The following is a 14,657-nucleotide window of genomic DNA, read 5'->3' as shown; positions in this document are numbered from 1 at the left end:
CTAGGCTTCTTTTGTTGTCCTTTAGGTATAAGGTTAGGTTGTTTATTTGAGAGTCTTCTTGCTTCTTAAGGTAGGCTTGTATTGCCATATACATCCCCCTTAGGACCACTTTTGCTGCCTCCCAAAGGTTTTGTTTGGACTGTTGTATTTCATTTTTATTTGTTTCCATGTATTTATTTTTTAATTTCTTCTTTGATTTCCTGGTTGACCCATTCATTGTTTGGTGGCATGTTATTTAACTTCCATGTTTTTGTGGTCTTTCAAAATTTTTTCTTGTGGTTGGCTTTTAGTTTCATAGTATTGTGGTCAGAAAAGGTGCATGGTATGATTTCAATCTTTTTGTAATTGTCGAGGCCTGATTTGTCACCTAATATATGACCTGTCCTTGAGAATATCCCATGTACATTCAAAAAGAATGTATACTGGAACACTGAAAAAAATAAAATAAAATAAAAAAATGTATATACTGCTATTTTAGGATGGAATGTTCTAAACATATCTGTTATGTCCATCTGGTTCAGTGTGTCATTCAAAGCCAATTTCCTTGTTTATTTTCTGTTTAGATGATCTGTCCGTTAATGTAATGTTAAATTCTTCTGCTATTGTATTATTATAATCAATCAGTTTATTTTTTTAAATTGCTCATTTATTTGGGTGCTTCTATGTTGGGTGCACAAATATTTATAATTGTTATAGCTTCCTGTTAGATTATCTCCTTTATTATGATATAGTGCTCTTGTTTGTCTGTTGTTACATTCTTTGTTTTAAAGTCTAGTTTGTTTGATATAAGTATTACTACTCTGGTTTTCTTTTGACATCCATTTGTGTGATAAATAATTCTCCATCCCCTCACTTTCAATCTACAGGTGTCTTTATATCTTACATGAGTCTCTTATAGGCAGCATATAGATGGGTCTTATTTTTTTAATCCATTCTGACACCAATGTCTTTTGATCAGATCATTTAGTCTATTTACATTCAAAGTAATTATTGTTAAATATGTATTTAGAGCCATCTCATTACTTTTTTGTCATTGTTTCTGGAGATTTCTCTAATCCCTTCTTGTCCCCATCACTTTTGGTCTCTCCGTTGTACTCAAAGAGGCAGGGCTGGTTTAGTGGTCATGAACTCCTTTAATTTTTGCTTGTCTAAGAAACTCTTTCTCTCCTCTATTCTGAATGATAGCTTTGCTGGATAGAGTATTCTTGGCTGCAGGTTTTTCCCATTCATTATTTTGAATATATCATGGCACTCTCTTCTGGCTTGTCAAATTTCTGTTGAGAAATATCCAGCTAGCCTTATCAGTTTTGCCTTGTAAGTTAAGGACTTCTTTTGTCTTGCTGCTTTTAAGGTATTTCCTTTATCACTATACTTTGCAAATTTAATTACAATATGTCTTGGTGTTGGCTTGCTTTTATTGATTTTGGTGGGAGTTCTTTGTGCTTCCTGGACCGGGATGTTTGTTTCCTTCCCCAGATTAAGGAAGTTTTCTGCTATTATTTCTTGAAATAAATTTTCTTCTCTCTTTTCTCTCTTCTTCTGGGATTCCTATAATACAAACGTTATTATGTTTGATGGAATCACTGAGTTCCCTAAATCTATTCTAGTGTTGCATAATTTTTTTCTTTTTTGTTCAGCTTCAATATTTTCCATTATTATATCTTCTAGGTCACTAATTCATTCCCCTGCTTCTTCTAGCCTGCTGTACATTGCATCAAGCCTGTTTCCAATCTCATTTATTGCATTCTTCATCTCTGATTCTTTTTTAACTTTTTTTTAAATCTCTGTGGTAAGGGTCTCATTGATGTCTTCTATTTTTTCTCTCAAACCCAGTGAGTATCTTTATAATTATTGCTTTAAATTCTCAATCAGGCATGTTACTCATATGTCTTTTGCTTAGATCTCTGGCTATGGCCTTATTCCTTCATTTGGGATGAATTCCTCCATCTTGGAATTTTGTCTAAGTTTCTGCTTTCTTCTCTGTGTTAGAAAAGCCAGCTATGTGTCCTGCTTTTGAAAACAATAGCCATATGAAGAAGGGCATTATGCTGTGCCCAGGGCCTGGTGCTTCAGTGTGTGCTGCATGTGCTCTTTTGTTGTGTTTTGGCTGCTTTATCCTTTAAGATAGTCATCTGCAGAGGTTCTCCCTGCCTTTTGTGGGCAGGGTTTGGTCCTTGGCTTGAATGTGATGAATTTTAACTAAGTGTGCTCTGGTTTGCTTCTGAAATGGACTTGATACCACCTCCATCAGAACTGAGGTCTTGTAGAACTCTCTGGTCACGTGACGTGGGTGGTTTGTCACCTGGGGAGGGTCCTGCTGCATTGGGATTGAGGGAAGCTTGAATGAGAATGGCAGAATGGCCAGAGTGAGGAGGAGTGTTGGGGGGATTGGTGTAAGCAAGTTGGGCAATGAATGTCAGCTCTTAATGCTGGGAGGTGGGGGGGGGGGGTGAGAAAATAGTGACAGCCAGCTCCTTTGTTCCCAGAAAGGTGTTTCTGGAATTCTGCCTCTCAGGAACTTGCTCCAAGAAGAGTAGAAAATCTACTGCCTCCTCCCACCCCTTTCTCTATGCTCCAGGCATTCTACAGATTGCTAATTTCCATGTTGTCTGTCCTTGGGTTATTTGCCTGCTTTCTCTCCAGGCTGTATCCCAGTCAAACCTGCTGACATTCAAACTCCAGGCTTTAATCCCCACTGGATGTAACAGCTTATGAAATTTGGTCCCTTTCATTTTCTAAACCATGGATTTGGGGAAACATTCTACTACTGTGTTCCTGTGTACTCCTTTCGCTTTTGCCCTTCTCTGTGATCATGCCCCCCTCCACCACCACAGCACCCATGATTTGTTTCTCCCTTAAACAATGTCTCTGCACATCCTACCTTCTTTGATATGACTGCTTTTCTTCCTTTAGTTGTAGAGTTTGTTCTGTCAGTCTTCAGGTCAATTTCTTGGGTATTTAGGATGATTGGTAATTATCTAGTTGTGTTCATGTGAGGAGACAAGCCTAGGGTCCTCCCACTCCATGATCTTCCTCTGTCTTCAAGTATCTGTAATGCTTGAAGCTTATATCACCACTGAACATTTTAATTATTCTCAAAGTTGTGGATATGACACCTTAAAAGTTGTATTTTCATAGGCGTTTCAAAATTGTCTACTGAGTTTCTGATGGGTTCAAAAAGGTATCTTAAAAGTAACAGTCTCATCTATGCATATGCAGAGTTTATTGGTATTAATAAATACCATGGAAAATAATCTGCATTTGTTATTCATGGTAGAATTGAGATAAAATACAAATCTGATACATTTTACATTCAGGGAGGACTTTAAGCAGTTTACGTGCTATAAAGATGAGAAAACTGATGGAAAGAGAAGTTAAATTTCTCGTGGAAGTCAAAGCTAGTAAGTGATAAGGCAGAGATTCAAATCATGCCTTTGGTGTTTTTTTGTTTCTTTTCTTTTCTTTCTTTCTTTCTTTTTTTTTTTTTTTTTGGTTATTTTATTTTCTTAAAATTTGACCCATGGGTCATTTAAATGTTTAATTTCCAAGCATTTGGAGAGATTTTCTAGACATCTATTAATCATTTCTAATTTAATTCCGTTAACCATATTCCACTGTGGTTAGGGAACAAACCCTATCAGATTTCACATTTTCAGAATTTTATTGAGTTTTATTTTTTATCTCTGGTAATACTCCTTATGTTCTGCCTTGTCTGATATTAACATACCCAAGCCTGACACAAAAACAAGTTTTTATGTTTACTATATAGTACATCATTTTTCTCCCTTTTATTCTCTATCTATATCTTTTTGTAAATAACATATATTTGAATGTTGGTATTTAATCCAGATTGGCAATATCCGCCTTTTAATTGGAATGTTTAGTCAATGTACATTTAATGTAACTATAGTTTGGTTCAACTCTAACATCTTGCAATTATCTTCCACTGTTTCATTCATTTTTTGTTATTCTCTTTCACCTTCCTGACTTATTTTTAGGTAAGTATATCTTTAGTATATAATTTTAAGTTCACTATTGGCTTTCTAGCTGTACTTTTCTATCTTTTAAGGTCTACTCTAGGAATTATAATGTGCATCCTTAATTTAACACAGACTATTTAGAGTTAATATTGTACTATCTCATGCAAAAATATTAGTAGTAAAATTCCATTTGTGCTCTTTCCCACAGGACTTATGGTATTGTTGTCCAATAATTCACATCAAAATATGTAATCTTTTTATAATTTATCTTTCATCAGTTTAAAGTTATCCCACTGTATTTTGGCCTCCATTATTTTTCTTTTTTTAAAGATTTCATTTATTTATTTGAGAGAGAGAGATGGAGATAGAGAGAGAGAACATAAGCAAGGGGAGGGCCAGAGGGGGAATGAGAAGCAGGCTCCCCAATGAACAGAGAGACCAACCAGGGTTTGATTCCAGGACCCTGGGATTGTGACCTGAGCTGACGGAAGACATGTAAAAATCAACTGTTCTACTGGGCACATCAACCTCCTTTATTTCTGATTAAAAGTCACCTGCTACTTATATCATTGTTCCCTTTTATATAATGTATTGTTTTCCTTTGACTGCCCTTAATATTTCTCTCCATGTTGGGTTTTCAAGAGTTTGATTATGATGTTCCTAGATGTAGTTCTTTTTATTTTTACCCTAGTTTGGGCTAACTGGATATCCCCATTTTTTAATCAAATTTGGAAAATTTTCAGTAAATATTTTGATGTCCTATTCTTTCTTTTCCTTTTGAGACTTCAATTACATGTATGCTAGATTTCCTGCTACTGTCCCTGAGAACAAGTCATGGAAGCAATGGTTAATTTTTTAAAATCTCTCTTCTTTCCACTCTTCATACCAGGTAATTTCTGTAAATTCATCTTCAGTCTTTAGCAGTATCCAAACTAATGCTAAGGTCAATCAGTACATTTCAAAACGTCAGGTATTTTATTAATGTATGCTAAAATCTCCATTTGGTTCTTAGTTTCTATTTTTCTGTTGAGAGTCTCATCTCTTCAGTCATTATTATAATCTTTATCTCAAGGGCCTTGGACCAAAAATAGATCATGGCTTCTTGAAAATCTTTCTCTACCAATTCCAATATATGGGGCACCTTGGAGTCTGTTTCTATGACTTGTATATTTTCTTAATTATGAGTCTTACATAGCTATTTCTCTGCATGTGTATTAATTTTTAATTTTATGCCAGACATTTCAGTTGAAACTTTGTAAGGAATCGGGATTATGACATCATCCCTGTAAACTTGTTGATTTTGTTGTTGTTGTTGTTGTTTGTTTTCCCCACCAAGCAATTAAATAGTGTATACTCTTTATACTCTTGTTCCTGTCATGCTTGGCTCTAGTCTTCGTTAGGGCAGATCTATTTTGGCTTAATACTAATGTGTGGCCCTTTCTAGAGGTCATGGTCCTTACTCTTAAAGCATAGTCTTTCTGAGGTCTCAACCGAATGCCTGAGGTACTCAGTGAGGTCTTTCACACTGTCACTCCAACACATCCCATCACTGCAGGGTCTCTCATATTTTCATTTAGCTATTATGCCTGCAGCACGCAATCTCTGCTACATGGAGTCTCACTCCTCACATTGGTTAAGAATCTATAATAAATCCTCATGCAGATTTCTGGCCCCATCCCCTCACACGGCTACCTTTTTTGTGGCCACTTACCCTATAAATTACAGCTTATTTTCAGCGTAGTATTTTAATCTCTGCCTCCTCAGGTCAGTGAGTTTGCAGTTTAACTTGATATCTATCTTCCTGAATTATGGTAGGAAATTATTTTCCTAGCAAAAACTGATAAAATTGTGGGGCACACCATGTGTATTTCCCTTCTCTCGACGATCACGGTCCTGCCATGACTACTGTCCAATTCCTGAAAAGAGTTACCTCATATATTTTGTCCAGTTTTATTTGTTTACAGTAGAAATATAGGTCCAATGCCAGTAACTCTGTCATAGGTGGAATTAAAAATTCATGGGTTTAGATTTAATTTTCACAAAACCTTGTGAAATAGTATTTGTGAAGTAGGTACTATAATTATAACCCAATATTAAAGAGAATTAAACTCAGGCTAACTAATGAGTGGGGGAGTCAGATTTTTTTTTTTTAAAGATTTTTATTTATCTATTTGACAGACAGAAATCACAAGTAGGCAGAGAGAGAGATTGGAGGAAGCAGGCTCCCCACCGAGCAGAGAGCGCGATGCGGAGCTCGATCCCAGGACCCTGGGATCATGACCTGAGCCGAAGGCAGAGGCTTTAACCCACTGAGCCACCCAGGTACCCCAGGAGTCAGATTTTAAGCCTAGATAGATTCCAGACTCTGCTCTGATTCAATATACTATATTGCCTCTGCAACATGAAATTATATTTATTTCCTTCATAGCATTTATCACATTCTTTTTTCTCATGTATTTATTTATTTATATTTGTTTTTTTACACTTGACATTTCTCCTAATGTGTATAAATATATTTCCTGTTTACAAATGCTTCTCCACTACACAGCATAGGGTTTAGGTAGGCATTCAATAAATATTTGTTGAATGAATGAAAGAATGAAGATGCCACCATTACAAAACAATTTTGAAAACAGGATCTTTTCTACATATTTGTTATTTTGCCTTCTACTTTGTGGCATCAAAATGCTGCAAGAAAAACAAGAATCTACAGATGAGAAACATGCAAAAAAAAGTTATATACACTATTAAAATCTTTACAATTATATATATCAAAATATAAATACAAGATAGAAAAAGAGTTATAGCACGATTTCTATTCTTGATAAGATAGCAGTAATTAGAAATCAATCTTAGGAATATTCAAAACACTTCCTGATTGGGGTGCCTGGGTGGCTCAGTGGGTTAAGCCTCTGCCTTCGGCTCAGGTCATGATCCTAGGGTCCTGGGATCAAGCCCCGCATTGGGCTCTCTGCTCAGCAGGGAGACTGCTTCCACCTCTCTCTCTCTGCCTGTCTCTCTGCCTACTTGTAATCTCTACTTGTCAAATATATAAATAAAATCTTAAAAAAAAAAAAAAATTTCCTGATAAATAATGGCACTAGTCTGATGAGGTAAGCAAGAGTTGATGTGTTTGGTGAATCTAGGCATAGCTTTTGGTTGAAGTAAAAAAAAAAAAAAAAAAAAAAACGCAAAACAAAGCATGATATGCATATCAGCCACTTTGGACATGTTATTGGGAAAAACAACTGTTAATAAGTGTTTCTAGAGCCTTTATCTCATTTATCATATTTTAAATAACAATACACATCTGATTAATTTCAAAATGTATCTTTGTTGAACTTAGAACCATAAAGTTATGGTTCTTGTAGTCTTGTACATGACATAAAAATATGCACTTATTTTTATCAGAAGCAAAACTACAGATGATTTTTAAGCTAATTTTTGTGCTAACAAATCTCCTAAAGATATGCAGCAGACCTCACATTTACATAAAATTAAAGAATGCTTAGCAAATGCAAATAAATGCAAAAAGGGAATATTTTAATTTTGATTCATGATTAGTAGCAACCATCACAAAGTGGTAATAATACAAAAGCAAAATTCTGCATTCGCTGTATAACTAATGGTTGTAAGCTATTTATAGATTGAGAATTCTGATTAATTTATTTTGAGAAATATATTTATTGATTATATATCAGACTCTGTTTTAAAATCCAAGATCTTTGAAAACACTTTAATATTAGAATCCTATGCACTGACTTCCACAGTTCTGCAGGATGACAAGCCCAAGAAAATGATTTATTTCACTTGGTGCATTATTAATTGTATGAATTGACTGTTTAACCTCTATTGATTTGCATTTCTTACTTAATGTTCAACTTAGAAACAGAAGCAAAAGTTATTTTACAATGGAAAAAGATGAAACTTTATCCAAGTGTAGTATTTAAGATCATTTTACTATTCACCATTATATGTCCTCTTCTCAGCAGTTTTCAAATATTGAAAAAGTGCTCTTAGTTTTGAAACAAAAGTTGCTAAATCTAAATCATGAACCTATTGATCTGTAGCATTTTATTGTTTCTTATATTTGGATTGCAGTGAAATTTTTTACTAATGCTCATTACTTATTTTTATAACACTGAATTAAGTTTTGACATGACCATTTCATTTGGAATTTTTTTATTATTAAATATGATTTAAAAATTCATCAAACCATTCTGATATCCAGGAGATATTTTCCTTAATACGTAGGCCGTGTTAGTGACCCTTTTTATGTACAGCGAAAATCATGGAGAAGGTGATAAATAATTACTTTCAGTGCATCTCAACTTATTATTTTTTACATATGCCTATACATTTTCTGGGTCTGTTCCAATTTCAAATATTTTTCCCTTTGTGATCACAAGTCATGCAAGTAGCCCAGATATTCCAAAACTATATCCACATAAAATGTTTCCAAAAAGTATAGGGATGATTTTTTTTTTTTCTCTGTGTGTGTGTGTGTGTGTGTGTGAAAGAGACTCTGCCTTTAGGTTCTGTAGTTTACTTAGCAGGAAAATTTTTGATTTGAATTTCCCCAATGGCTAATGATGTTGAACATTTTTTCACGTGGTCTGTTAGCCATTTGTATGTCTTCTTTGGAGAAGTGTCTGTTCATGTCTTCTGCCCATTTGTTGACTTGATTATTTGTTTTTTGGGTGTTGAGTTTGAGAAGTTCTTTATAGATCTTGGATGACAGCCCATTATCTGTAATTATTTTTAATAATTATATAATTATTATATTAAAAATATAATATATTATATTATTTATAAATTATATTATAAATTATATATATTATAAATTATATTAAAATATAATTATATATTTTTAATAATTAATAATAATAATTACATTATCTGTAATGTCATTTGCAAATATCTTCTCTGTGGTTTGACTTTTGTTTTGTTGACTGTTTCCTTTGTTTTGCAGAAGCTTTTATCTTGATGAAGTCCCTAAAGTTCATTTTCACTTTTGTTTTCCTTGCCTTTGGAGGCATGTCTTGAAAGAAATTGCTCTAGCCCATGTCGAAGAGGTTACTGCTTGATGGATTCCTGTCTCACATTAAGGTCTTTCATCCGTTTAAATTTTATCTTTGTGTATGGTGTAAGAGAACTGTTGAATTTCATTCTTCTGTATATTAACTGTCCAAGTTTCCTGGCACCATTTATTGAAGAGACTGTCTTTTTTCCACTGGATATTTTTTCCTAATTTGTTGAAGATTAGTTGACCATGGAGTTGGGGGTCCATATCTGAGCTCTCTATTCTGATCCATTGATCTGTATGTCTGTTTTTGTGCCAGTACCATGCTGTCTTGGTAATTACAGCTTTGTAATATAGCTTGAAATCAGGGCGTGTTTCCCCCAGCTTTTTCTCTTTCAACATTTCCTTGGTGATTTGGGGTCTTTTCTGGTTCCATACAAATTTTGGGATTGTTTGTTCCAGCACTTTGAAAAATGCCAGTGGAATTTTGATCGGGATGGCATTAAAGGTATAGATTGCTCTGGGCAGCATAGACATTTTAACAAGGTTTATTCTTCCAATCCATGAGCATGGAATGCTTTTCCATCTTTTTGTGTCTTCTTCAATTTCTTTCATGAGTGTTCTGTAGTTCCTTGAGTATAGATCATTTACCTCTTTTGTTAGGTTTATTCCAAGGTACCTAATGGTTTTTGGTGCTATTGTAAATATAACTGATTCCTTAATTTCTCCTTCTACAGTTACATTGTTAGTGTACAGGAAAGCAACTGATTTCTATGCATTCATTTTGTATCCTACTACATTACTGAATTGCTGTATGAGTTCTAGTAATTTGGGGGTGGAGTCTTTTGGGTTTCCCACATCAAGTATCATGTGATCTGTGAAGAGAGACACCCTCAGCCATCAGAAAGGATGAATACCTAACATTTGCATCAACATGGATGGAACTGGAGGAGATGATGCTAAGTGAAATAGGCCAGGCAGAGAACGACAGTTATTATATGGTCTCACTTACTTGTGGAACATAAGGAATAGCATGGAGGACATTAGGGAAAAGAAGGGGAAAATGAAGTGAGGGGAGAATCAGAGGAGGATATGAACCATGACAGACTATGGACTCCAGAAAAGAAACTGAGGGTTTTAGAGGGGAGGGGTGTGGGGGGATGGGTGACCATGGTGATGGGTATTAAGGAGGGCACGTATTGCATGGAGCACTGGGTGTTATATGCAAACAATGAATCATGGAACACTACATCAAAAACTAATGATGTACTGTATAGTGATCATATAACATAATAAAAACAAAGAGGAGGAAAACTCCTTTCAAGAAGGTTATCTTATGAATTTCAAAGTGATTTTGTTTGTGTATCCTTAATGGAAAGCTTAAACCTACAAACTCAAGGTCTCCTTATGAATGTGAAGAATCTTGGGTAGATCTTTTACATCCTCGTGGATGTGGAGCTGTAAATGATGTTTGTCATGTTTGCAGATCTCCCATTCACAGGATGGGTCTTAGTATAACTGATAGCTGTTATTAACAAGGCAAACATTATGTTTTCATGCTGATATTAGTTTCTTATTTGTATCCAAAAGAAATACAGGATGTCTGAGATCAGAGAATAGACAAAACCAAAAGTTCTAGGTAAACTGTTCAAAGTTAGGCAGAAAGGGGAGGAGGCATTATAATTCTAAGGAAAACTTATTTGAAAGGCATAACATAATCAGTTTATTTTTGCTGTAGATTAAGCTGAATATTATCCATGGTAAGAGCAAGGTCTTTAGGAAACAGGACATATGAGAGGTATATGTTTATGGAAGAAAAAGAGGCCTGGGTAAGCTTGGGGATTCTAGGAAGCCACAAGATAACATAATGATACAGACTTCTGAAGACGGATAGAAATATGAAAAAGAAAGCCTTAAGGACAATAAGTGTCTTGCACCTTTGGACAACTTTCACACCTACCCTTGCATAGCATCCTTTGAATCAGCTATCCTATTACCAAATAAGCCATGAACATTAAGTCTCTGCTTATGGTTGACACTCCAAATTTCCTTCTGCTATTCTCCATATTTTGTGCATTTTTGGAAATCCTTCTCATCCCTTACTTACCTTATTCACTCTCTCCTCTCTTGCTGTAATAATTTGCTACTTCAGTTCTCTGCCTTTTTATTTTACCCTGCATTATGAGTAGCTGTTTATGTGTCTGTTCCTTCCATTAGGTTTTGAGATGGCCTTTGTGCTCTATGATTGTCTAGCTTAACATAAATCAAGTAGTAAAGAAATTTTTTTTTTGTTTTGCCTTTAAATTTAAATGAAATGGAAGTTGATTGTACAAGTTCACATAGTGCCCTCTGCTTGCATGAACAGTATTTACTTGCAGTTACTAATACTTCATTTTACCTGTGTGCATGATTCAGGGCAAGGTCAGGTTTCCTCATGCGTAGATAGCAGGTAACAAGCTTTGTCTCAATGAAACTTGCCACACTTGCTATATCTTCAGCAGATGCTTCAAATGGTTTTCCCAGAGCTGCCCCTTTGCTGCAAAGCTTAAAAAAAAAAAAAAAAAAACCTTAAATTTCCTAATAATTTTGCCAAGTAATTTAGCTTTTATATTAGCAAAACATGTACATGTATGCATACTTTTTCCAAACTACAAGTTAAATATTAATATTTTGATTGTAAATTAAATAAATTGTTGCTGTTCACTGTTATTGGACTATCATATAAAATAAGTAACACATTTTACAGTAAAATGGTTCCTATAAAATATTTTAAAAGCATGATATATTTTAAGGGGGTGCCATTTGCTAGAATGTCTGTTTTAAAAATAAAGCATACAATAAGCAAAGATATTAACAGAAAACCAGGTATAAATCATATTAAATACCAGTGCTTTTATGAAAACCCAGCTGAGCAATGATCTAGCACACTATCAAGTTTGATTTAATATAATAAGGGGTATCGGAAGTAAACTCCTAGGAACCATTAACATGATCGGTGATTAATTTGAGTCTGAATCATATTCTCTAAGATGTTATTGAAAGAATAGAAGTGAAAATTTATTAGAGGCCATGGTATCTGAAAAACATGGCAAGAATGTAGAATTCTTAATAAAAATTCCAGGAAGTCAGTGGTTTCTGGGCACCATAGATAAACTGTAGATGAAGAAAATAATTAATTTTTTTAGGAGAACCCCAAACATTAAGAAGTCTCAATAATATGACAAGGGTACATCAGCACTTTTTTTCCCTCAGTGTTTTCTACTGTTCTTTGGAATTAAGGCTGATGGGAAGATGAAACCCTGCTTTCTGTTAAATGACCTTATTTAGAATACCTACTTTTTTGCTCTTTTCTATCTCCATCTGACATATATTGGAGAAAATTTTCTCACTGTGGACAATAATATTTGGAATTCATAACTATTTATATATACCTTAATATACATTTTGTCTTCTAAACACTGTTTAATTTTTTTCTAAACATTATTTATTTAGTTTAAACTAATTTTTCTTTTATAGATTAAATTGAGATTGGCTTGCCATTCACATTAACATTATTGCCAATTATTTTTTAAAGCAAAATGCATTTGAGAATGGCTATATTCTGTTCTAAAATGTATCTTATCCAAAAGCAGTAAGATAAAATAAAATCTGGAATCTAGATGTTTAATATCATAGTTTGAATTGGTAGTTACCTGATAATATTATCTTTTGCTTGGATATCCTGTCAATTGTGAGAATTCACATCATTTAAAAGTCTTTTTCAATTTCATAGGTGAAAAATGTTGCCTCATTTATTTGATCAATAAATGTTTATTGAATCTAAAACTAATTGCCAGACAAAAGTATTGCCTTTACACTTTAATTTGCATTAGATAGATCTTTTAAAATTGAATTTTGGTTAGGTTTAGCTCTGTGTAAATACCTGTTTTTTATTCCTTGTCTATTTCCATTGACATGCTAATCTCTTATTAATTTAAGAGCTCTTTAGGCATATAAGCTATTACCCTTTTCTTGTAACAACTATATATACATAATCAAACATAAGGGTCTTTCCTCTCAAATTATGTTTTAGAAAATAGTCAAATTTTATTCATGTTCTTAAAAGGATTCCCAGAGTATATATTATAAAACTCTTTTCTCAATTATTTTGAGGAAAAAAAGGAAAGACTATTTGTGGATGACCTTAGTCAATGTTAAGTTTGGATATTTTATAAAATTACCTGATTAATTGATAATAAAAGAGACAAAACATTTAACACTGATTTAGTAACTATTCCTGAGTCTGACCCTCACAAATGTCAAGGACGTTGTAAAAGGATCTTGAAATATAATTTAAGAAAGCACTGTGAAGGGGCACCTGGGTGGCTCAGTCAGTTAAGCATCTACCTCAGCTTAGGTCATGATCCTAGGGTCCTGGGATCAAGCCTGCATCTGGCTTCCTGCTTAGTGGGGATCCTGCTTCTCCCTCTTTCTCCCTCTGTTCCTCCCCTAAGCTCCTGCTCTCTTGCTGTCAAATAAATAAAATAAAATCTGTAAAAAAAAAAAAAAAAAAGGCACTGTAGTTTGAACATGGCAGCAGCTTGGGGCAGCATCAGAATCTCCCCTCTTCTATCAATCTCATCCTATAGGTCCCACCTAAATAGACAATTATTCAGAAAAAAAGATTTGTGAATGGCATTAGCTCTTTATAAAACCCAAATCAGTACAAAATAAAACAAATAAAAATTGTGTAGTTTTATTTGTTGGTATATTGTCATTAAAATTCTAGACCTTCTTGATAAACTTGATCTTCAAAATGAAACCAATACTTTTTTCAAGTCTCAAATAGCCAAACCTCCTGAATTTACATAAAATCTTACACAAATCAGGATGTAAACAAGGCACACCTTGTGTGCATATTTTGTCATTTCTTCTTATATTCCTCTCTGATGTGATGAAGCAGATAAGCTTCCTTTCTCAGGCAAACTTTTGGTGGGATGAATGGGTAGGCCATTCAGAAAGTAGTCAAGGAATAACCTCCATGAGGACATTCAGATCTTACATGGCAGGAGGAAGCAGACCTTTAGACTTAATAATATTAAAGGCTTTTTCCACAAACACTGAGAGAAAGTGAAGAATAAATGCCTGATCTTCTAACAACTGAAGTATTCTCTACTTCTACAAGATTGAAGGCCAGGAAAAGAATGAAAATGATCAATCTTTTTTTATTAATTATTTTTATTAACAAATAATGCATTATTTGCCCCAGGGGTACAAGTCTGTGAATCATCAGGCTTACACATTTCACAGCACTCACCAAGCACATACCCTCCCCAATGTCCATAACCTAACCACCTTATCCCTACCACCACCAACCCCCAGCAACCCTCAACTTGTTTTGTGAGATTAAGAGTCTCTTATGGTTTATCTCCCTCCCGATCCCATCTTGTTTCATTTTATCCTTCCCTACCCCCCAAACCACTCACTCTGCCTCTCAAATTCCTCATATCAGGGAGATCATATAATTGTCTTTCTGATTGACTTATTTCGCTCAGCATAATACCCTCTAGTTCCATCAACATCATTGCAAATGGCAAGATTTCATTTCTTTTGATAGTTGCATAGTATTCCATTGAATATATACCACATCTTCTTTATCCATTCATCTGTTGATG

The 14,657-nt window shown here is 34.4% G+C and overlaps 1 protein-coding gene across 1 annotated transcript in view; it reads right to left on the bottom strand.

The window, feature by feature from the left end:
* Nucleotides 1-14,657, bottom strand: part of LOC111149534 (spermatogenesis associated 16) — a 241,417-nt gene that overhangs the window by 167,930 nt on the left and 58,830 nt on the right. The window contains exon 2 of the mRNA XM_022506632.1: nucleotides 11,402-11,547. Coding sequence (XP_022362340.1) covers nucleotides 11,402-11,547 — 146 coding nt within the window. The remainder of the gene's footprint in view (nucleotides 1-11,401; nucleotides 11,548-14,657) is intronic.

This window comes from Enhydra lutris, unplaced genomic scaffold (assembly GCF_002288905.1).
Source record: "Enhydra lutris kenyoni isolate GAN:26980312 unplaced genomic scaffold, ASM228890v2 scaffoldscaffold2, whole genome shotgun sequence".
Taxonomy (NCBI): Eukaryota; Metazoa; Chordata; class Mammalia; order Carnivora; family Mustelidae; genus Enhydra; species Enhydra lutris.
The sequence above is the reverse complement of the archived record's forward strand: the minus strand, read 5'-3'. Positions and strand labels throughout refer to the sequence as shown.